Source organism: Megascapheus bottae, chromosome 9, assembly GCF_031878675.1.
Source record: "Megascapheus bottae isolate mThoBot1 chromosome 9, mThoBot2.hap1, whole genome shotgun sequence".
Classification (NCBI taxonomy): domain Eukaryota; kingdom Metazoa; phylum Chordata; class Mammalia; order Rodentia; family Geomyidae; genus Megascapheus; species Megascapheus bottae.
In genome coordinates this window covers 41,786,727-41,811,400 of record NC_143517.1, presented here as the reverse complement: position 1 = coordinate 41,811,400, position 24,674 = coordinate 41,786,727, and the positions used below count along the sequence as shown (strand labels likewise).

General features: G+C 38.2%; 1 protein-coding gene across 6 annotated transcripts in view; it reads left to right on the top strand.

Moving 5' to 3' along the window:
- Ubr5 (ubiquitin protein ligase E3 component n-recognin 5) overlaps window positions 1-24,037 on the top strand; it is a 118,416-nt gene extending 94,379 nt beyond the window's left edge. For 2 of the 6 annotated variants that reach the window (XM_090339165.1, XM_090339163.1), the window contains exons 46-60: window positions 1,258-1,378; window positions 1,458-1,562; window positions 3,292-3,535; window positions 5,459-5,570; window positions 6,577-6,721; window positions 7,675-7,805; window positions 10,410-10,470; window positions 11,589-11,764; window positions 12,676-12,760; window positions 14,667-14,822; window positions 15,110-15,223; window positions 17,566-17,710; window positions 18,597-18,647; window positions 19,669-19,754; window positions 23,405-24,037. In XM_090339165.1, coding sequence (XP_090195291.1) covers window positions 1,258-1,378; window positions 1,458-1,562; window positions 3,292-3,535; window positions 5,459-5,570; window positions 6,577-6,721; window positions 7,675-7,805; window positions 10,410-10,470; window positions 11,589-11,764; window positions 12,676-12,760; window positions 14,667-14,822; window positions 15,110-15,223; window positions 17,566-17,710; window positions 18,597-18,647; window positions 19,669-19,754; window positions 23,405-23,617 — 1,945 coding nt within the window. In that variant the 3' untranslated portion in view covers window positions 23,618-24,037. The remainder of the gene's footprint in view (window positions 1-1,257; window positions 1,379-1,457; window positions 1,563-3,291; window positions 3,536-5,458; window positions 5,571-6,576; window positions 6,722-7,674; window positions 7,806-10,409; window positions 10,471-11,588; window positions 11,765-12,675; window positions 12,761-14,666; window positions 14,823-15,109; window positions 15,224-17,565; window positions 17,711-18,596; window positions 18,648-19,668; window positions 19,755-23,404) is intronic. The other 4 variants (XM_090339168.1, XM_090339167.1, XM_090339164.1 and 1 more) reach the window with 3 other exon arrangements.
- The last annotated feature ends 637 nt before the right edge of the window (window positions 24,038-24,674 follow it).

Sequence of the window (24,674 nt, the reverse complement as noted above, 5' to 3'; positions counted from 1 at the left end):
ACTGTATTGGTTTAGGAATGGAAAGGAAATAGCTGAAAGGAAGAGAAAGTCTACATGGGCTTTTATCATTCTAGACAAGGGCGGGTGGAGAAAAGCTGCTTCCTCTCTGCAATAGGAAAATAAATGGTGTTCATAAAAAAGGAAAATCAAGGCCATGGAAATCTCACTTGAATTTCATTGATGGAGCTATATTTAGGAAATGGGAATTCTGGCTCTGAATGTCATAAAGGAAACTCAGTCGTATTCTAAGTGAAACTGGACATGGGACTTCAAGAAGAGAAGCTAAGATGAAGCTTGAACATGTTGGGGATATGTCTGTGGTGGAGGATATAGGAATGAGTGGCTATGGGAGAGGAACGTAATTTTATTGGTGTTACTAAGGTGTTTTACAGAGGGGTTACCATTTCATAGACCCTGACTGACTTTATTTTTTTCTATTAAAAGATTTTATTAATTAGGGGCTGGTAGTGCTTGCCTAGCATGCATGAAGACCCGGGTTCTTTTCCTTGGTACCACATATAGAAAAAAGCCGGAAGTGGTGCTGAGGCTCAAGTGGTAGAGCTCTATCCTTGACAAAGTCCAAAGACAGTGCTCAGGCCCTGAGCTCAAGCCCAAGACTGGCAAAAAAAAAAAAAAAAAAAGATTTTTTAACATTAGACTTCAAATGTCAAGTTTAACAAACAAGTATTCAAGAATGGAATCTCTATATGCTACCACTGGCATATGATTTTAAGAATAAAATTAAAATTATTCTGGGTTCTTCGTATGTCAAGATACATTGATCTAATATCAATATGTCTATAGAGTATATATAGCCCATCATAGACTTACGTCTATATAGTTATATTTGTACCTCCACAGTGCCAGTTCCAATTTTCTGGTGGTTAATTGGAGATTAGAGTCTCACAAACTTTTTAGTGCCAGGGATGCCACATCCTCACCAGTACTTGTTGTTGTCTGAATTCAGAATATTGATCATTTTAATTGGGGTAAAGTGGTATCTTAGGGCTGTTTTTATTTGCATTTCCTTTATGACCATGGATGATGAGCGTTTTTTCATGTTTTCTTTGCCATTTTTACCTCTTTCTCTGATCAGTCTCTCTTTAGTTCCCTTGCCTATTTAACAATTTGTTGGATTTGAGGGCAATTAGTTTCTTTAGTTCCCTGTACATATCGGATGGTTAAGCCTTTGTCTGATGTACTGTTGGTAAATATATTTTCCCAGTTGATTGGCTGACACCAACTTTATTTTTACAGACCACAGTGTAGCTTCATGGGAATGGTTATTTCCCATGACATGCTGCTAGGACGTTGGCGTCTTTCTTTGGAATTGTTTGGTAGAGTGTTTATGGAAGATGTTGGAGCAGAACCAGGATCAGTAAGTAGTGTTCACTTTAAAATTTTATCCGACATAATCATATTTCAGACAGTAATGTGGTTGTGCTTTTTCTTTTAAGATCTTAACTGAATTGGGTGGCTTTGAGGTAAAAGAATCAAAATTCCGTAGAGAAATGGAAAAACTGAGAAACCAACAGTCAAGAGATTTATCACTAGAGGTAAAGGTATTTAGATTTTCTTTTATTATATCTATAGGTGTGCCATTTTAGTACATGAATTTGAAAGCTTGTAGAATAACAATGTGCTTGTTAATTTTAAGTTTTTTTATATTGTATTTTACTGTTGGGTAATGTATAGAGAGGTTACAGTTAAATTTGTCAGGTAGTGGGTGCGTTACTTCTTGCACATTGATATCCCTTCTCATGTTTTTGTCCCCGTTTCCCTCTCTCCACATCCTCCTAATCATCGTGTGTTCCCCTCCTCCCTTCCTTATTTCAAATAAAATTGATTTTTATTTTTGTTACAGTAAGTACTAAGGCTTGGCGTGTACTTTGCTTTTCACTCAAGGCTGGAATTTGAATCCAGGGCCCTGAACTTTTTTTTTTTTTTTTTTTTTGGTTGGTCACCATGCTTGAGCTCTGGGCCTGGGCACTGTCGCTGAGCTCAAGGCTAGCATTCTACCATTTGAGAGCTGCAGCGCCATTTCCGGTTTTCTGGTGGTTAGTTAGAGATAAGAAGCTCACAGACTGGGTTGGCTTTGAACTATGCTCCTCAGATCTCAGCCTCCTGAATAGCTAGGATTACAGGTGTGAGCCACTGGTGCCCAGCTAATTTCAGGCTTTTTGATGTTAGGGATCTAAGAGTCTCATGGACACTTCTGCCTGGGCTGGCTTTGCCCCCGTGATTCTCAGATCTCAGCCTCCCGAGTAGCTAGGATTGTAGTTAATGAGCCAATGGCGCTGTCCTTACAATAAGAAGTACAATCACCAAATTTAGTTTAAAATAAGAACTTTATAGTTGTACATTGCTACTAGGTTTCTATTTATTTCTAGGCATTTTTGTTTTAACTGGATAGTTAGATTTCTATACATCTTAACACACACACACTCACACACACTCACTCACTCACTCTCTCTCTCTGCCAGGCTCATATGGTGCATGTCTGTATTTCTAGTTACTCAAGAGGCTGAGACATGAAGGATCACAGTTCAAAGCCAGCCATAGCAGAAAAGGCTGAAATTCTCCAGCTAACTAATAATCGTACTGGACTTGGACTCAGGAGATAGGGTGCTAATGTTTTTCAAATGGTAGTTCTTTATCTCTCGGTCCTGCATAGCTGGGATTATACAAATGTACTATGATATACAACTTGTTTTCCATATACATTTTGTTTTGTTTTTGGATGATCTAAGGTTTGAACTCAGTTTTGTCCTTCTTAGGCACAGACATTACAAGAGGAACCACACTTCTATTTTTTTGATAGGGTCACACATCTGTTCTGAGCAGGCCAAGGCTACTCTCCTATTTACATTTTTTACATAGCTGGGTGAGAGGTATATGGTACTGTGCCCTGCTTTTATTGACTGAAGGAATCTTACAAACTTCCTGACCAGGTTGATTTTGATCCATGATCCTCCTAATTCCCTAAGACTAGATAGGATTAGAGACTGATGCATTGTCTTTTATTGGGGATGGAGGTAGTGCAGTAGTGGGGTTTGAATTTAGGACAGAGCAGAGGCTCTTGTCACCTGAGCCAGTATATTGATATAAAGTCTTGTTTAAATTTATTGTCCTGGCAAGCCTTGAACCTTGACATTTACATTCTGCCTGGGATTTTTCTCATTTTTACCTGATTATAGGTGTGTTGCACTATGTGTAGCCTCTTTAGGTCTTTTACAGAAAAATGTATGGTTTCTAGCACTGAATTTACTACCTTTTGGCATGTTTTAATAGGTTGATCGAGATCGAGATCTTCTCATTCAGCAGACTATGAGACAGCTTAATAATCATTTTGGTCGAAGATGTGCCACTACACCAATGGCTGTCCACAGAGTAAAAGTCACATTTAAGGATGAACCAGGAGAGGGCAGTGGTGTAGCACGAAGTTTTTATACAGCCATTGCACAAGCATTTTTGTCCAATGAAAAGTTGCCAAATCTAGATTGTATCCAAAATGCCAACAAAGGTACCCACACAAGTAAGTACATCAAAACAATGATTTAAAATCATTTAAAATTTCAATGACAAAAGCAATGATGACCATTTGTGTGTGTATATCTACAATAGGAAATTTTTAGTACAGTTCTTATTTTAGATTAATGGAACTAGTTTTCATCTCAGTTACTTGTTGGGGACAGGTTGTTATAGATAGGTTAAGATAAAAATTCCATGAGCAAATTACAATGTTCCCTCTTCCTCTGCATTTGAGAACAGAATGCTGGTCTCAAGATAGGATATTGTAAATATGGTTTACAAACTTGGTAATAGTCCCAGTGAGATAAGAAAGTGACAATGCAATGTAAACTACCTACCCTATCCTCAAATTATAGTTAGCACATTTAACCATCTGTGGAAATCCACAGGTCTTAGAAGATAATTGGTAATTTATATCAAGTAGACTTAAAAGTTATCAACCCTTATGAGTACATTATATATAGTATAGTACTTGAAGGACAAAAAGTTTATAGACACTACTAAAAATACCATGAGTGTTACCTAGGCTACACTGTATGTTGGTCCTATAAACCGTTGTTATAGATGCTAAGTTATAAAAAGGATAGAGAGTTTTAAAAAAAAATAGTGGTGTACCCAGGTGCAGTGGTTCATGCCTGTAATCCTAGCTACTCAGGAGGCTGAGATCTGAGGATCAAGGTTCAAAGCTAGTCCAGGCACAAAAGGACCTGAGAGGAGACTCTTACCTCCAGTTAACCTCTAGAAAATGGGAAGTAAGGCTTGGCTCAAGGGTAGAGCGGTAGCCTTGAGCTGAAGAGCTCAGGGACAGCGCTGAGGCTGAGTTCAAGCCCCATGGCCCCACCCCACCCCCAAAAATGGTGGTGATCCCCAGCCTTTTAGCATCACGTTTACCATTTGAGTGAGTCTTGTGGCAAAAAATATATTGACTGATTTGGGCGAGAAAACATGGGCAGTCATATGGTTTTAAACTTTTTAGCAAATTGTACTCTGCCTTGAGTTTAGGTAAATAGGCTGGACACTAGTGGCTCCAGTCTGTAATCCTAGTTACTCAGGAGGATTAGCCTTTGAAACCAGCCTGGAACCTGTCTCCAAAATCCCCAGCAGAATGCTGCATTGGCGATATCACTCAAGTAGAAGAATGCTAGCTGTAAGCCAAACAAGAATATGAGCCTAATGTTAGCTCCCTCTTACTTCCTCAAAGAGAAAAACATTTAAATATAATAATTGCTAACAATCTTGGTAGTTTGTGATATTTAATGCCCACACCTAGGACAACAGAAAATATTGTTTGGCAGTACTCCTGTTCTCAACCTCAGGGCCTGAGACTAGGCTGTGCAGGTACTCTACCACTTAGCATTGTCCGGTCCCTTGTGCTTTATCTATTCAGATGTTTCAAGTTCTCCTTATAATTTCTATAATCCCTCTCCTTATAGGGATTATAGGTATGAATCACCACACTATAATCACTGACGGAGATTTGGTCTCTTTTTTTCCTTGAGCTGGTTCAAACTTGGATCCTCCACTGTGTACCTTCTGAATAGTTGTAATTGTAGGCATTCATTACAGTTTTGAGCCCCAGAACCAATAAGATATTTAAATGACTTAGTAAGCACATAAGAAATATTAGCATTATTTATAGTCAGTCTAACATAGTAACATAGCCTGTATGCTGTATGTTTCATATCCTTGGCATAAGTGCAAATGACATTTAACAAATTATTGAAGTAAACCTATAATGTGCCAGATACATTCTAAAGAGTCTGCAGTTAAAAATAACAAATGGAGAATGGGATAAAGACATGGGTAAAACATTGTAGGAAGATAAATTTGAGGGTCGTGTCTTATTTACATTTGACATAATTTGCAGTGACTGAAATTTAACTTAGTTATATTTGAATATATTTAAATGGTATTTCATCTTTTGTAGGTTTAATGCAAAGATTAAGGAACAGAGGAGAGAGAGATCGGGAACGGGAAAGAGAAAGGGAAATGAGGAGGAGTAGTGGCTTACGAGCAGGTTCTCGGAGAGACCGGGATAGGTACAGTAATTTTCTGTTTCATTGAATACTAACATTTTGGTTCAGTTGGACCTAGTCTTGCTAAAATCATAGAGTCAGGCCAGGAGTTTGACCTAGTGGTTGAGTGCTTGCCTAGTATGCACAAAAACCCAGGCTTGATTCCTTGGCACCACATACATAGAAAAAAGCTAGAAGTGGTGCTGTAGCTCAAGCGTAGAGTTCTAGCCTTGAGAAAAGTCCAAGGACAGTCCCCAGGCCCTGAGTTCAAGCCGTACAACTGGCAAAAATAAAAAACAAAATCTAAAAAAAAACTGTAAAGTTATAATTATGGGCTGTTTTGTAGAAAATTGAGGTTCTAATGTTTGGACATGTATGTAGTTTAATTAGTTACTAATAACTATTGCCTACAGTCTTTGTATTATTCTTTCCTTAGTGTATCTTAAAATACTACTTGTGGCAAATTGTGTTAATTAAACCTGATTTTTCTTTTGTTGAAGTGAATGGCATTTTACTTGTGCCTAACATTTCTAGGAATAATGAGAATTCTCTTCATTGCTAGTACTTTATAAAGTCGTATCTGCTATTAAATCATTTTGTTTATTTTGCCAGTGCTGGGCTTGAGCTCAGGGTCTGAGCACTGTCCTTAGACTTTCTGAAGGCCAGAGCTCTACCACTTGAGCCACAGCACCATTTCTGGCTTTTTTTTTTTTTTTTTTTTTAAACGTATGTGGTACCAAGGAATCAAACCCGGGTCTTCGTGCATGCATGCTAGGCAAGCACTCTACCACTAGGCTAAACTCCTGTCCCTTGCTATTAAATCATTTTATCAGAACCAAATCATTTTATACATTTTTAGACTTAAGCAACAAAAGTAAATTAATTTTTATTTTCCAAATATCTCTTTGGATGTCATGCCATCTTGGTACTAACTAAACTGCAACAATCTTTATGCTCCAGTTTTCTACTTTTTGTTCTAATTGTGCTGTTTAAAGGAAATAAGGTCATTAAAGCTTTCTTTTTCTTACAGAGACTTTAGAAGACAGCTTTCCATTGACACCCGGCCCTTCAGACCTGCCTCGGAGGGGAATCCTAGTGATGATCCTGACCCTCTGCCGGCACATCGGCAGGCACTTGGAGAGAGGCTTTATCCTCGAGTGCAAGCAATGCAACCCGTATGCACTGTACACTTAGCTGCCTCTTATTTGGGAAAATAAGCATTCAGCTGCGTACTAGTTACATTGTTTAGCTTAAGCACCATAGCAAGCATGCTTAGGAAGGAATATTTATTGCAGAGGGGGAGGGGGGCCGGCGGTAATGGGGCTTGAACTCTAGCCTGGACACTGTCCCTGAGCTCTTCAGCTCAAGGCTACCACCTTACCCTTTTGAGCCACAGCTCCACTTTGCGTTTTCTAGTGATTAATTGAAGATAAGAGTCTCTCTGGCTTTGTATTGCCCGAGCTGACTTTGAACTGTGATCCTCAGATCTCAGCCTCCTGAGTAGCTAAGATTACAGGTGTGAGCCACCATGCCCAGTGCCGATTTTTATTATGACCACTTTGAAGCAAGCATTAATTTGTTCATTAGCAATATCTAGAACACAGAACAGTGGTTTCCGGATGATAAATTCTGTAGGGAGACTTTTTAATTTTGAATGTAATGTAAGGTATCTTTCATAATGTGAAACCTGTAAACCAACTAATAAGTATTCAGAACTATATTTTGTAGCAAGAAAAAGTATAACAAATGTAATAAAATAATTTATGTCTTGCAATAAGTTCATAGCCTTAAATAATAGGTATTTCTCTTTCCTTCCCTTATTTTTTTGTTCTCTAAAAGAAAAGAGAAAAAGTGTGGAAATTGTATGTATATTTACTTACGTAATTAAAGCACCATAAGCAAGACTTGTCACAACAAACACAGTAACTGGCTCAGATAAGACTGTAGTACATGGGCTATTCATTCCCAGGCAGAGTTCTCTATAACAAAGTTTTTATTTCATATCTTTGTAGTTTAAGCAAAAAAATTAATAAAAAAAATTTTTTGAGCTTCTTACACTTTTCCCTGATTGTATGTTTAGACTAGCAATTTCAGACTAGGGATATTAACATTCGCTTAACATTTACAGGCATTTGCAAGTAAAATCACTGGCATGTTGTTGGAATTATCCCCGGCTCAGCTGTTGCTCCTTCTAGCAAGTGAAGATTCTCTGAGAGCAAGAGTAGATGAGGCCATGGAACTCATCATTGCACATGGACGGTAATGTGTGCACTTGGGACAGCAGTTCAGTGTAGCACCAATCAGTGACTTTGTTTTTAGTTTGTGTGTGCTACAATATCCTAAACTTTATACCATAAAGTACATTTCCTTTTTTTGGTTCTAACTGTTGATTTAAAATCTGTAAATTAGAGAATTTATGTTTTAGAATGATAGAGTCTTATTAGCACTTAAAGAGTCTTTAAAAATGTACTTGACATTGAGGGGCTGGGAGCGTGGCCTATTGATAGAGTGCTTGCCTAGTATGCACGAAGCCCTAAGTTCGATTCCTTGATACCATACATACACAGAAAAAGATAGAAGTGGCCCTTTGGCTCAAGTGGTAGAGCACTAGCCTTGAGCACAGAGAGGTTCAGGGGTAGTGCCCAGGCCCTGAATTCAAGCCTCAGGATTAGCTGGGGGAGGAGATAGGGTATTCTCTACCAGAATACCCTAGTATTAAGAGTCCATATTTTTTCCTTGAAGAAGTTTGAGGATAAACCCTTTAATTTAGGCCTTCGTACTCACCTTGGAAGTGTTCCAGTTTTTGTTTTAAATGTAAAGTCTAAAAGTATGAAACAGTTAAGTTACAAGATATGCCATACTTACTATGACTTCTATCCTTTACTCTTTAAAAGTTTTGAAGTATTGATTGTTTTTGGTGAATATTTTTGTAGTGCATGGGAATTGAACCCAGGGCCTTATACATGCCAGGAAGCATTCTATTGTTATCCTGAGATGAAAATTTCTGTTAGGAAATGAGATTACATGCAGTTGTGGAGGTACACAAACAAGGAGGCTAAAATTGTAATGGCCATTCTGAGAACCCTTAAATGGTTCAAACTAGACTTTATCTATTGATCCAATGTTATTATATTCATTCTTACTACTTTTTTCCCCCCTGGACCATTTTGGTTCGTTTGGTTTTTGTCAGTCATAGGGCTTGAACTCTGGTCCTGGGTATTGTCCCTGAGCTCTTCGCTCAAGGTTACTGCCCTACTCCTTGAGCCATAGCCACTTCTAGTTTTCTAGTGGTTAATTGGAAATAAGATTAAGCCAGGAAATGCACTGGCTCATGCCTGTAATCCTAGCTACTCAAGAGGCTGAGATCTGGGGATCAAAGTTCAAAGTCAGCCCTGGCACAAAAGGACCTGAATCTTTCTCTCCCCACCGTGTGCCTGGCTCCCCCCCCCCCCCCCGTCCTGGGCTTGAGCTTGGGGCCTGAGCGCATTGTCCTTGGACTTTCTCAAGGCTAGAGCTCTACCACTTGAGCCTCAGCATCACTTCTGCACTGCCGCCACCCCCCTACCCCCCCAATGTATGTGGTACCAAGGAATCATGCATGCTAAGCAAGCACTCTACCACTAGGCCAAACTCCTGGCCCAGGACTTGGGGCCTCTAGAAAACAGAAGTGGGGCTTGGCTCAAGGGTAGGGCAGTAACCTTGACCTGAAGAGCTCAGGGACGGTGACCAGGCCTAGTACAAGCCCCATGACCCACCAAAATAAATAAATAAAAAGTCTGTAAGACTTTAGTACCTGGGCTGGCTTTGAACCACAGTCCTCTGATCTCAGCCTCCTGAGGAGGTAGGATTGTAGGTATGAGCCACTGTGCTTGGCTTTCCTTGGACTTTTTATGTACAGTGTATTTGTTTCTCGTAAGCTATTACATAAATAGTTTTGGCCATTGCAGAAAAGGTTTAGAAGAATATGTTGTTTCTTTTTGAGATGGTATCTTGCTAGTTAGCCCAGGTTGGCTTAGAACTTGGTATAGTCTAGGCTGGCCTAGATCTTTGTATCTTCCTGCCTTAGTCTCCCTTTTCCTCTAGCCCCTGCCCTTGTGCCAATCTCAGAAAGCCCTGAACTCAGGACCTGAGCACTGCCCTCGGGCTTTACCACTTGCACCACAGTACCACTTCTGTCTTTTTTTCTCCATATGTGGTACCAAGGAATCGAACCCAGGTCTTGGTGCATGCTAGGTAAACATCAAACTCTCAGCCACTTCCTAGATCTTTAGTAGCAATTGTAGGGATACAAGGACAATGTGTAAGGACAATGTGGCTTTTTAATAAAGTGCAACTCATGAACTTCTATCACCTAGCATTATGGATTGAAGTATTCTAGAATTATTAAGTATTTTAGATTGCTAATGTGCTACAATTATGAAATATATTAGAGAATTTGATAACTGTTTTGACTGCTTCTTGAACATTTTTCTGTTGAGTTTTGTGTTAAATCAAGTGTCCTTTTAGCCCATTATCTACTATCAGATATAACAGTATCTGATGGTATTTTAGTTATGTTTGGTTTATTTTTGAGATAGCTTGCTATGTAGAGTAGGCTGACCTTAAAGTAACATTTGCTATGTAACCCAGGCTTCCTAGTGCTGGGAGCTTGTAGGTTTTAGAAAAATAAATATTAAAAAAAATCCAGCTTTTAGATTTGAAAAATACGTATTATTGAATTTGGTTCCCCTAGAACTTCAGTGTTCTGATTTCAAAACTTAAATGAATTTATAAATGTTCACAATTTTTTTAAATATGTTTTCTATACAAAGTTGTAGGTGTATCTGGAATGTGAAAAGGTAATTTCATTTGTTTTGTTTTTAGGGAAAATGGTGCTGATAGTATCTTGGATCTTGGATTATTAGACTCCTCAGAAAAGGTACAGGTAAGAGATGTTTTGAACATGTACTAATAAGGACTTAGAAGATTTTAAATGCAGGGGAAGTTCAAAAAAGATTGTGGGAAAGAAACAATTTAGGAAGCAATTATGTCTTTGCAAATAAAATTCATGATTATACTACAAAAAGAAAGATGAGCATATAATTATCTTATACAGAATATAAGATTGGTTTAGTTAGGGCTCTATTGTAACCTTAACAAGTACTTCTGTTTGAACAAACTGAATTAAACTGTTATCTCCAATGGACTGAATAGCAGAGAAGAGAAGTGGCATAATATCCAAGGGCCTATCATTCAAAGCAGTTGGTGTCAAAGGTGAAGAAAAAAAAAAATATGTAGTAAGGAAGCACCCCCTCCCCCTTTTTCTTTTTTCTTTTTTTGCTGGTCCTGGGTTATGAACTCAGGGCCTAGGCACTGTCTCTGGGTTTCTTTTACTCATTATTAGTACTCTACCACTGGAGCCACAGTGTACCACTTCCCGCTTTTTTTTTTTTTTTTTTTTTAAGATGTGATACTGAGCAATTGAATCCAGAGCTTCATGCATGCTGGGCATGTACTCTGTCATTAATCCACATTCCCAGTCTGAGAGCTTTTTTAAGGAATGTACTTCATGCCTTAATCCTACTTAATCACCTACTGGAGAACCTTCTGTGCTAACCATGAGAAGCAAATCCAGCTAATCTTACCCTCTTTCATTGATTACAACTAAAATTTTAATGCAAAATATATATATAAAGTGATTGCCTGTGAATTCTGGTAAGTAAACAGCAGTATACAGAGATAGTTAAAGTAGTTAGAACTTCAATAAATGGTGGACTGGTATAACATCTTTGCAGGCGGGAAAGTAAAGGTAATCCTTGTTACTTTATCTCACCTGGAAGGTAGCAAAAACTTGAAAGTTACTTTGCATATTTGTGCATGTAAAATTGTACGGTTTGTGTATAATTTTGAAACAGTAAATTAAAAGTTATCTTTAGTATTATATACATATGTTTAAATAGTGAGTGTTGCTTTGCCCTTTGAATGAGTTGGAGAGCCAGCTCATATAATTTTATTTAAAAACAAATGAATCTTGGACATTAATCTCTGATATTTCATTATTAGGAAAACCGAAAGCGTCATGGCTCTAGTAGAAGTGTAGTAGATATGGATTTAGATGATACAGATGATGGTGATGACAATGCCCCTTTGTTTTACCAACCTGGAAAAAGAGGATTTTATACTCCAAGGCCTGGCAAAAACACAGAAGCAAGGTTGAATTGTTTTAGAAACATTGGCAGGTAAAAAAATGTTAATGTTTACATTTTGGAGGGTGAGTTGGGCTAGAGACGGGGACACAGAAAGATCTTGTATATATTGAGCTTGTCTGCCTACTGCTCCCCTAACTACTGCTGCTCTACTATCCCCGCATAACTTTAGAAAACAAAGTAATGAACCCCACGATTGTGGCCTAGTGGTAGAGTGTTTGCCTAACATGCATGAAGCCCTGGGTTCAATTCCTTCATGCCACATATACAGAAAAGGCTGAAAGTGGTGCTGTGGCTCAAGTGATAAAGTGTTAGCTTTGAGAAAACCCAAGGACCTGGGAAAGCCCAGGCCCTGAGTTCAAACCCCAGGACTGGCCAAAAAAACAAAAACAAAAACAAACCCTGAAAGTAATAGTTTAATGAGATGTTTCTAAAATAGATTTTTATTTTAACATGTGGGGTTTGTGTATGTGTATAGGGGTGTGTGTCTTGTCTGTCAGTCAGTTATGAGGGTTTGAACCCTAGAGTCTTCTCCCCTTGTCCCCCTCCCCAATTTTTTTTTTTGTTTTTTTTTGTTTTTGTTTGTTTGTTTTGCTTAAGGCTAGTGTTCTACCATTTGAGCCATCTTGGTTTAATTGCAGATAAGAGTCTTACAGGCCTCCCTACCTGGGCTAGCTACCAACTGTGGTCCTTAGATCTCAGCCTCCTGAAAAATTAGTATTAAGCTATGTGCCACCAGTGTCCCTGCTTTCTAGTTTTTGTTTATTTGTTTTGAGATTGTCTTGCTTTGTAGTCTAACACTGACCTCTTATGATACTCCTGCCTCAACTCCCTAGTGCTGTTATAGGAGTGTGTTACCACACCTAGCAAAAATATATTCGTGTGTTTGTTATATGTATTCTACTATTAACTTTGAATTTAAATCATTCTGTTTTTACTTTTAGGATTCTTGGACTATGTCTGCTGCAAAATGAACTTTGTCCTATTACATTAAATAGACATGTAATTAAAGTATTGCTTGGAAGAAAAGTAAGTCATTTTAATAAGCATAACTATAATTATAAAATTTTTCTTTTATAAATCATGCTATCATAGTTATAAGAACTATAATCATTATAAGTAAAAGTTTTCCTACATTTAAATGATGTAGATAAAGATGATATAGTAGACTAACTGGGCTGGTTTTACATTTCTTTTTTGTTGTTGTTTGTCGTTGTTGTTTGTCGTGGGACTTGAACTCTGGGCCTGAGTGCTGTCCCTGAACTCTTCAGCTCAAGATTACTGCCCTATCTCTTGAGCCATAGCGCCACTTTCTGTTGGTTAATTGGAGATAAGAGTCTCAAGAACTTGAGTACCTGGCTGGCTTTGAACCTTGATCCTCAGATCTCAGCTTCCTGAGTAGCTAGGATTACAGGCGTGAGCCACCTTGTCCAGCTTACATTCCTATTTTTGTAGTTACTAGCCTTGAGCAGAAGAAAAAAAAAATTACAAAAACAAAAAAACCTCAGGGCTGGGAGTTTGGCTTAGTGCTGGAGTACTTTCCTAGCATATACAAAGGCCTGAATAGCAAAAGCTGGAAGTGATGCTGTGGATCAAGTGGTAGAGCCTTCTAGCCTTGAAGGCCCAAGTTCCAGGACTGGCAAAAGAAAAATTTAAAAAAACAAAACAAAAAAAATTCTCAGGACAGGTTCTCAGGCCCTAATTGAAGGCCAACACACACACACACACACTGCTTTTGTAACACATTTTTATTTGTTGGTGAGCCTGAAATTCTTAACCTCTTAATGGAGTGGAATTATACGTAGGTACTACCATGCCTACGAATAAGAAAACTCTTCTTTTTGCAGTACTGGAATTTGACATTATGCCCTAACACTCCAATGAGAACTGTAAGCTTGGCTTTATTAATTGGAGATATCTTTCAGACTTCTCTGCTGGGGCTAGCCTTGAAGTTCTATCTTTCTGCTCCATGTTTCCATAATAGCTAGCTAGTATTAACTTGATGAGCCACTGTCTGAGCTTAAAAATCCCCTGGTCTTGGACCCTGAGCTCAAGGTTAGAGCTCTTTCTGAATAGTTTATCGGAGATAAGAGTCTCACAGACATTTTACTGCCCTTGCTGGCTTCAAACTATAATCCTCAGATTTTAGCTTCCTAAGTATCTAGGACTACAGGTATGAGATACGTGCACCTGGGCAAAGAAATGCTATTTTATACTTTGGTTCTACCAATACATTTAAGTTTTAAGATTTATTCTACCTGTTTATAAAGCAGGGTTTTTTTTTATTAAAGAATTTATTAACATTGATTTTTACATCATATTTCAAGTGATGTATTTAACAAGTATTCAAGAAGGGAATCTTAGATATATACAATCACTGGCACTTAGATTTTAGAACATAATTAAAATTAGGCTGGGGGTTTGTATGCTGTAGATACATATTAATCTATGTAATAAAACATAGCATCTATAGAGTCATAGATTTTTATGTCTATGTAGTTGTGTTTATATTTCCAGTACCATGTCCATAGCATTGGGTACACAAATATTGAGTCCTCGCTCTTGTACTGTTTGGATCTAATAGCCACATATTAAGAATACCATGTGCCTTTTGTTCCTTTGGTCTTAACTTGTCTCACTCAATATGATTTGTATAAAGCAATTTTATATAGTGGAAAATTCTTTTTTTTTTTTTGTCAGAACCAGTTTGAACAGAGCTTTGTATTTGCTCTGCTGGTATTCTACCACTTGAGCCCAACCTCCAGTTGTATAGCAGTAGATTATCTTCAAATAAATACATAGTCTTTTGTAGGTAAAAGTTTATTAATGGTTTGGTATTCTGTCTTCAAATTAGATATATATTTATTTGTAGATAGCAGTGGTTTGAGTAAAGATTTTTCTTTTATAATTAAATTTCATATGATTATTTTTGTAGGTCAACTGGCATGATTTTGCTTTTTTTGATCCTGTAATGTATGAGAGTTTACGGCAACTAATCCTCGCTTCCCAGAGTTCAGATGCCGATGCTGTTTTCTCAGCCATGGATTTGGCATTTGCAATTGACCTGTGTAAAGAAGAAGGTGGAGGACAGGTATGTACTTTCTGATTCTGACAAGAAAATTGGGTTAATCTATTGAGCTAGTTTTATATAGAAATTCCAGTGAAGGACGGGGAGAGACAGATGTGTATATACATAACAGTGAATGTGTTAGATTGATAAAGAGTTAGTGAGATAAAGAAAGAACTGATTGTTTTACTTAGGCCTAAGATGTTTAGATGTTTGATATTTGCCTTTAAATATTAAGATTCAAAGAAGTTTTTGTACTGTTACTTATTGTTTTGGTAAAATTGCTTTAAATGTCACTGAATTTTTCTCAGGTTGAACTCATTCCTAATGGTGTGAATATCCCAGTCACGCCTCAGAATGTGTACGAGTACGTGAGGAAATATGCAGAGCACAGGATGTTGGTAGTAGCAGAACAGCCATTGCATGTAAGTGTTTTCTAGAAAGTATATATTGTCATGTGATAAGGCTATTTTGTCTTCATACGTAGTAAATGAGCTTAGTGCATTCAGCTAATCTACAGAAGATCTAAAATTTTAAGCCAAGCTGAAACTTGTTTTACTAAGTAAATTTGAGAGACCAGAATAAGTTCTCAGATTCTTTTAGATAAAACGGTTGGAAAAAGTCATCATCGGAAAGCAGCTTTACTTAGCAGATGTTGGAAAGGTCCTACCACACTCAGTACTTGTGGTAACCTGTGAGAAGGACTCCAAAGCATTCATACTTTTGGCAGGGCTATGATCATTGGGGAAAAGGATATGTTAGGCAGTGTCCAGAGACTAGGCAAGTGCCTTGCAGGGCAGATAAGTGCTGTCACGGGCAGTGAGCCTCTTCCTCCAGTGAGGAAGCACAGCAACCTGAAGGCGACATTCATGCTTGGGAAGCTCACGTCATAGAGTCCAGGGTTTCACTAGAGACTAGTCCGGCACATGTCCTGCACAGCACCAGCTTTGATACTGAAACTTTAGGCTCCCAGAGAGAGAAACATGCATCTATACCACATTTTATTAGTAGACATTAGAAAGAACATTCTCAAATCACTATTCTTGGACAGACATTAACCAGGGATTAGTCATGTATTCTAAAGTGCTGCATTGGGCCTGCTGTGTTAATTTTTGAAGGATTTCTGACTCTTAGGCTCCATTATTTCAGGCCTGGGATTATAAAGTCATTGTTCTACCACCATCTGCCTATATATGATGTTGGCTAATTACTTTGTGCCTGTTTCTCTCCTCTTCAAGATCAGTGTAAGATTAAATGAACTAAGACATTCAAGTTACATGGAATAATTCCAGGAACGTGATAATTAACTTCTCACTAAACTAGAGTTTGAGTTTGAGAGGACTATTGTCATTATTATATTTTGATTTACAAGCTAGAACTTTTTTTTTTTTTTTTTTTTTTTTTTTTTTGGTGGGTCATGGGGCTTGAACTCAGCCTGGGCACTGTCTCTGAGCTCTTCAGCTCAAGGCTACCACATACCCTTGAGCCAAGCCCCACTTCCTGTTTTCTAGAAGTTAATTAGATAAGAGTCTCAGATCCTTTTGTACCCTGGCTGGCTTTGAACCTTCATCCTCAGATCTCAGCCCTCCTGAATAGCTAGGATTACCAGCATGAGCCACTGCACTCAGCTTAGAACTTTTTTTTTTTTGAAAGATTTGATATTAACACTGGTTTTTATATCATATTTCAAATGTTGTATTTAATAAACAAGTATTCAAGAAGGAATCTCTATATGCAATCATTGACGCATAGGTTTTATTTTTTTTTTTCTTTTTGACACATAGGTTTTAGAATAATGAAAATTAAGCTGAGGGTTTATACTGTCATAGGTACATATCAATCTATATAACATTGCCTGTAAAGTATATATCCCATCATAATTGTTATGTTTATATCTCCAAGGCCCATGTCCATAAGCTTGGGTACCCAGATATTGAGTCATAGCTCTTGGACAATTTGGATCTAGTATCCACACATTAAGGATACCATGCACCTTTTTTCCTTTGCTCTTATCTCACTCAACATGATTCGCTCTAGTTTCATCCACTTCCCAACGAATGCTATTATTTTATCTTGTCTGTTGGCTATGATTGTGCGTGCATGTGTGTGTGTGTGTGTGTGTGTGTGTGTGTGTGTGTGTGTGTGTGTGTCTACCACATTTTTTGTATCCATTCATCTGCAGTAGGGTATCTGGGTTGTTTCCATGGCTTGGCTATTGTGAATAGTGCAGAAATAAATATGGCTGAGCAGGTGTCCTTATCATACCTTGGTTATGATACACAGGGTAGATGTCCTGAAGTGGTATGACAGGATCGTAGGGAAGGTCTATTTTCAGTTTGCTAAGAAACCTCCAAACTGCCTTCCAGAGTGGCTGTCCTAGTTTATATTCCCACCAACAGTGCAGTAGGGCTCCCCTTCTCCACATCCTTGCAGCATTTGTCGTTATCTGAATTCAGAATATTAACAAGCTAGAACTTTTGATAAATTAAAGCTTAATCACTATCCTGTTTCTTATTAACATAATTTTTAAATAACTTCAGTTAACTGCTATTAATATATACTACTTTAAAATCTAACATAATTTGCTATGCATTTTTTTCATTCCTGTGTTGCTTCTTTCTCCTTTAAATCTGTTAATTCAAAATACAGAAGTTTACTCTTCTCTGATTAAACTGAGAACTAAAGTTTTACGTTGGGTTTTACTAATGTAATATGTGGACAATAAAGTACTCATTGTAATAAAAGGGAAAATTTTGAAATTCTTTAGGCAATGAGGAAAGGTCTACTAGATGTGCTTCCGAAAAATTCATTGGAAGATTTAACAGCAGAAGATTTTAGGCTTTTGGTAAATGGCTGTGGTGAAGTTAATGTGCAAATGTTGATCAGCTTTACCTCTTTCAATGATGAATCAGGTAGGAAATTATTTAATATGTTCACCTGAGAAATAAATGATGAGTGTTCAGTGTGTGTATTGAGTTTCTAGTTCTTAGATCTACTTACAGTGCTTTGGAAATGTATTCTGTTACTCAGTGATTTGAAGGTATTACAGTATTTTAAAAGTATGATTGAACAAAATATTTTGATAGCTTAGCACAGTACATTATTAAGTCTATTAATTTCCTCCCCTCAGTTTTCAGGTTTTCTGTTGTTTAGGCAGGTGTTGTCATGTATGCTCACAACCGCACCTCAGTGGAGGCTGAGGCAGCCAGCCTTGTTTATATAGCACAACCCTGTCTCCAAAACAAAGTTCCCTAAACAAACACTCTGAAAAATACAAAGAGAACCTGTGGTTTTGAAAAAATACACTAAACATTTTTTTTGTATATGTTGAGCAGTGATTCATATAGGTTTCGTAAAGTCTAAAGAATTTGATAGTGTAATATTTGCTTTATAGAGTCAGACGCATATCACACACTTACAGAGACATTAGCATTCAGGACACATGAGAAATCTAGAAGTAAAAGAAGAGTATTAGTAATCCCTTAGGAAAAAACCTATCCTCCCCCACCCAACCCTCCCACCCTCTTTTTTTTTCCTGAATATTTATCAGGGTTTGAAATGATGGCTTGGTAGTAGGCAGACCCTCTTTTGTCTGTATCATACCTCCAATTCAAGAAACTTTATTTCCAGTGTTTTATTTGCTAAGTTATTCATTCATTCAGCTCTGAAGTCTAGTAATATTTTTAGCTGTGACTATACAGTAAAGCATTTGACGCTCCAAAAAGTTCACTATCACAATACTATACGTAGAGTCCAAGATTATTATATACCCAAAAATACTATTTTTTTCCCTTTTAGTTTTTTTATTTTGCAAGCAGCTTCAGCCAAATTATAGAAAGTTAAATTTGGGTAAGTTTTCTTCTTTTTCTTTTGTGTTTGACAATGTTTAGAGTGTTCTATAATAGTTTTTTTGCTGTTGTTGTTTTTTGGTTTTTGGTGCTAGTACTAGGAGTTTGAACTTCTAGCCTCCCATTCTTGCTTAGATTTTTTACTTGAGACTGGTGCCCTCCTGCCTGAGTCACATATCCACATCTGGCTTTTTGCTGGTTAACTGGAGATGAGAGTTATAGATTTTCCTGCCTGGGCTGGCTTCCAACTTCAACCCTCAGATCTGTCTTCTAAGTATCTAGGATTACAGGCATGAGCCAACAGTGCTCTGTTATAATAGTTTTTGAACTACTTTTTAATGTAATTTTCAGTTTTCATAAAAATTACCTCATTTATAAATATTCCAAGAAGCTGCCTGTAAAACTTTAGATCAGCCTTAGGCATCATCTGGAAGCTTTTTTCTGGAAATCTTTTCAAAATGTTTCCCTCCCTACTAGAGAATGAAGGAGAAGTCTGCCTTTTTTTTCCTCCTTTTTTTCCCTTTCTCTGTGCAAGTCCTAGGGCCTAAACTCAGGCCTGGGCACTGTCTCTGAGTTTCTTTTGCTCAAGGCTAGCATTCTACCACTAAAGCCACAGTGCCATGTCCAACCTTTTCTGTTTATGTGGTACTGAGGAATCCAACCCAGGGCTTCATGCATGCTAGGCAAGCAATCTACCACTAAACCACATTCCCAGCCCTACAAGTTTCCATTAAAAAAAAAGTTTTGCTTATTCATTTCAGCACTGGCCTATTGATCATGATTTACAGCTGAGACGAAAGTCATGTGATTATAAATTTTAAAGATAATTGATTCTTATTTTGGTCATCTTGAGTGGCTTGTCAAATATTCTTTATTTTTCAAATGTTTTAATTTCTTGAGATTTATTGAGAATGAGATTTCTCAGTTTGCAGCAACTTTAATTTTGTATCTCATTTTCCTATTATGTTTAAAAATGTAACAACTAATAAATACAGTGCACTGAGTATATTCTTCCTTCTTAGGAGAAAATGCTGAAAAGCTCCTACAGTTCAAACGTTGGTTCTGGTCTATAGTAGAGAAGATGAGCATGACAGAACGACAAGATCTTGTAAGTTAAGATTCACACAGTAAAAGGAGATACAGGGATATAGGTGTGTGCATGTTTAAACATACCCTCTACTGCTGGGCATCATCCCAACCCAGACTGTTAGCATTCTGTTTATTATAGGATTATGTTTATGATAAGATTGTGTTTTTTAATGGTTGGTCATATATTTTTGACTAATGGTAAACCTTTGCAAAATATCTCAATACTGCTTTGTTATCTGTGTACCAGAAAGGCAGTAGCTTAATTGTGATGGATAAGCCTTAAGACTGCTGTTTCTATCCTACTTAATATTAGCACAGAGCCCCCAGATCCTTATGAATAAAATTAAAAACCTCAATTATAGTAGCATATCTACTAGTCAGTGAAACCTATGTTTAGCCTCATACTCAAACTACATCAGCTCATATATTAATCTTGAAAAAGTCTGTTCCAGACTCTTATTTAAAACAAAATATAGTTCCTTTTTTTTGGGGGGGGGTGGTCATGGACCTTGAACTTTGGGCCTGGGCGCTGTCCCTGAGCTCTTCAGCTCAAGGCTACTGCCCTACCCCTTGAGCCACAGCCCTATTTCCCCTTTTCTAGTGGTTAATTGGAGATAAGAGTCTCAGTACTTTAGTGCCTGGACTGGCTTCAAACTGTGATTCTCAGATCTCAGCCTCCTGAGTAGCTAGGATTTCAAGCATGAGCCATTGCGCTTGGCTTTCTAGTTTATTCTTTTTTTTTTTTTTTTTGCCAGTCCTAGGGACTGGAACTCAGGGCCTGAATATTCTCCCTGGGCTTTCCTAAAGGCCAGTGCTCTACCACTTGAGCCACAGCACCATTTTTGGCTTTTCTATGTATGTGGTACTAAGGAATCAAACCAAGGTCTTCATGCATGCTAGGCAAGCACTGTGCCACTAGGCCAAACTCACGACCCCTATAGTTTATTCTTAACCCAGAAAACTCTAGAAAAACTTTTTTATTCACATTGCCTGTGTCTAACCAGGCTTCATAATGCTTAGTTATATAAACTAGACTACTCATGAGATGATTTAAAATAATTCAATATGTAAGTATATTCTCCAATTTATTTGAGAGTTGATAATATTTTTATGGGAGAACAACATGCCCACCACAGATATCCTCCTGTTAGATTTCTGAGTTACTGATAAATTGGATGTACTTCAGTACTGTTATACACAATAAATGAATGGATTGATGATAGATGGCTTATAGTCAGGAATAAGTATTTCAGGGAAGCATACTTTTTTTTTTTTTGGTCAGTTGTGGGACTTGAACTCTGGGTCTGAGCTCTTCACCTCAAAGCTAAACTCTGGGTCTGAGCTCTTCACCTCAAAGCTAGTGCTCTGCCACTTGCGCCACAGTGCCATTTCCAAGTTCTCTTGTAGTTAACTGGAGATAAAAATCTTACAGAGGGGGAGGGGGTAGGAGGTAGAAAGTGGGAACAAAGGCATGAAAAGGGGTATCAATGTGCTAGAAGTAATATACTCACTACTTGACAGTGTAACTGTAACCCCTCTATACTTAGTCGGGCAGTTTAAAAAAAAAAAAAAAGATTAAATATCAGAGAGTTTTGTGCCCAGGCTGGATTTGAACTGCAATCCTCAGATCTCAGCCTCCTTTGAGTAGGTAGGATTACACAGGGTGAGCCGCCAGTGCCTGGCTCGGGGAAGCATACTTTTGACTATTTAAAGTAGTGGCTGGGAGCCTAGCCTAGTGGTAGTGTGCTTGCCTAGCATGCAGGAAGCCCTGGGTGGTTCCATCCCCCAAAACCACATACACAGAAAAGGCCAGAAGTGCTGTTTGCTGTGGCTCATGCCTGTAATCCTAGTTACTCAGAAGGCTGAGATCTGAGGATTGATGTTCAAAGCCAGCCTGGACACTAAAGAAAGTAAGGCTCTTATCTCCAATTAGCCACTAGAAAATGGGAAGTGGGGCCTTGGCTCAAGGGGTGGTAGGTGATACCCTTGAGCTGATGAGCTAAGGGACAGTGCCTAGGCCCCATGCCCCCCCCCCCCCCCAAAAAAAAAGAGCCAGAAGTGGTGCTGTGGCTCAGGTTACAGAGTGTATCCTTGAGCAAAAAGTGTCCAAGTACAGTGTGCCCAGAGTTCAAACACCAGGACTGGCAAAACAAATTTTTTAAAAAGATGGGTAAAATAGAAATTGACGTTGTAATCATGTTGAATCTAGGTTCCCACTGTGTGTGTATTTGTGTCTCCTTTCTGGGGATTGAATTCTAAACTGGGTTCTTCCCCCTGACTTCTTTTCACAGCTAGTGCTTTACCACTAGCTCCACTTTTGGCTTCCTCCCCCACACCCCTCCCCAGTCCTGGGGCTTGAACTCAGCCTGAGCACTGTCCTTGAGCTTTCTCAAGGCTAGTGCTCTGTCACTTGAGTCACAACACTTCTTCCAGCTTTTTCTTTATATGTGGTACTGAGGAATCAAACCCAGGGCCTCTTCGTGCTAGATATGCACTCTATCACTTGGCAAGCACTTTACCTCTAGGCCATGCTCCTGGCCCCAACTTTCTGGTTTTTTTATTTGTTTAATTAGAGATGAGTCTTGTGGACTTTCCTGCCCAGACTGGCTTTGAACTGTCATCCTCAGATCTCAGACTCCTGGCTAAGTGCCTGGTTATTGTTCTTTTCCTCCTCTTTGTGTCCCCTCTTTAATTCTCCCCTCCTTTCTTTATTAGTAGGGCTTGAAGTTCAACCCTGGACACCCTTTAGCTTTTTTGCTTAAGGCTAATGCTCTACCAATTAAGCTGCCACAGCTTCTTTCACAGGTTTTTTGTTTGTTTGTTTTGGCCAGTCCTAGGCTTGAGCTCAGGGCCTGTCCTTTGACTTTCTCAAGGCTAGAGCTCTACCGCTTGACCCTCAGCACCATTTCCGGCTTTTTCCCCCTTTGTATGTGGTACCGAGGAATCAAATCCAGGTCTTTGTGCTTGCTAGGCAAGCACTCTACCACTAGGCCAAACTCCCAGCCCGATTCACAGTTTTTTACTCTGCCTCCTGAGTTACTAGGGTTGTAGTATGAGCCATTGGCACTCCACCATTTTATTTGTCCCTTTTCTGCTCGTAGATATCTTACAGAATTTAACCACAGAAAAGACCTTTAGACCACTTATCCCTACAGTTTCATATTACAGATGGGACCCCAAGATGGTAGTCTTTTTTTCTATCACCTTAAATGTACCATTATTATGTTTAGCCACTTTGAGGTATGATAGGACCCCCCCCCCCTTTTTTTTTTTTTTTGGTTGGTGATAGGGCTTGAACTTGGGGCCTGGGTACTGTCTCAGCTTTTTTGGTCAAGCACTCTTATCACTTTGAGCCACAACACAATGGTAGAGTGCTTACCCAGCATGCAGGAAACCTTGGGTTCGATTCCTCAGTACCACCCAGGGCCCTGCGTTCAAGCCCCAGGACTGGCAAAAAAAGGGGGGGGGGGTTCACAGGTTTTTCTGCCAGGGCTGACTTTCAACTGTGATAATTAGATCTCAGCCTTCTACATGCGCCACCAGTGCTCACGATTGATCCTTTCTAATGCAAGAAAATAAGCTCGGTTCTGTTTTTAATGTACAAAGGGGTTTTTTTATGTTGCTAGAACTAAGGTTTAAATATTATGTAATTGCTGTGTTTTTCTTTAGGTTTACTTTTGGACATCAAGCCCTTCCTTGCCAGCCAGTGAAGAAGGATTCCAGCCTATGCCCTCAATCACAATCAGACCACCGGATGACCAACATCTTCCCACTGCAAATACTTGTATTTCTCGCCTCTATGTCCCACTCTACTCTTCTAAACAGATTCTCAAACAGAAATTGCTACTCGCCATTAAGACCAAGAATTTTGGTTTTGTGTAGAGTATAAAAAGTGTGTATTGCTGTGTAATATTCTTAGCTAATTTTGTAGATTTTTTTCCATTTGTCTATAAAGTTTATGGAAGTTAATGCTGTCATATCCCCTGGGTGGTACTTCAATAGAGATCAATTGCAAACATTCCTTGCTGAGTTGCTTAAAGGCCTGAGAAGCACTAGCAACATTTGGCTATAATTGTTTGCTAGCCAATAACTTCTGGGTCTAACCCCAGCCAAAGATGACAGCAAAAAAAAAAAAAAACATAATTTACACTGTGATTTATCTTTTTGCTGAGGGGGTGGGAAATGTAAAATGTTCTCAAAATTCACTGCTACCTTTGTGGAAAGTTTCAGCAAAGGTTCTTGTATAGAGGGAATAGGGAATTTCAAAATAAAAAATTAAGTATGTTCTGTGTTTTCATTTAACTTTTTTATGGTGTTTAATTTGTGGTTGGCTGCAATTGTGTATTATGTATGTAGAACTTTTTAAAAGTTCTTAACATTCAGATCTTACAGATGAAATCACTTTTACCTATTAAAACCACTTTTATTGCGGTTTACTTTCGCTGCATTGAGTTCTAGGATATTAAGTGATATCACTAATTTTTTGCATGTAATGTGTTCCTTTGAGGGCACTTTTTTGTACATCTGGGCAATGCACAATACGTTGGTCACAATCACCTTTCTTTTTCTCTGTATCCCTATTTCAATGCAGTCAGTCAGGTTACTGCACTTCAGTTCTAATTAGACATTTGTACTAAGGTATTTCAGTTATGTATACTCAGCCTGGGCACTTTCTGATAACTGTAAAATGTTTTATAAAACCATGATAATTGAAAATACATTTTGGAAAGTTTTAAATGTTCGTGAGCAGCTTAACTACTTTTGTATCTAGCCTTTTTTAAGTATCTTGTTACATTTACTTTTTTAAATAAAGAAATTATAGAAGAAACGTCAAGTAACACTGAGGAAACAATAGTTTTTATTTATATAGTTGTACATTTTTAAATTAAGGGCAAAATACTGATGGTTATGTGCATAAACATTTTGATTTAAAAACTGA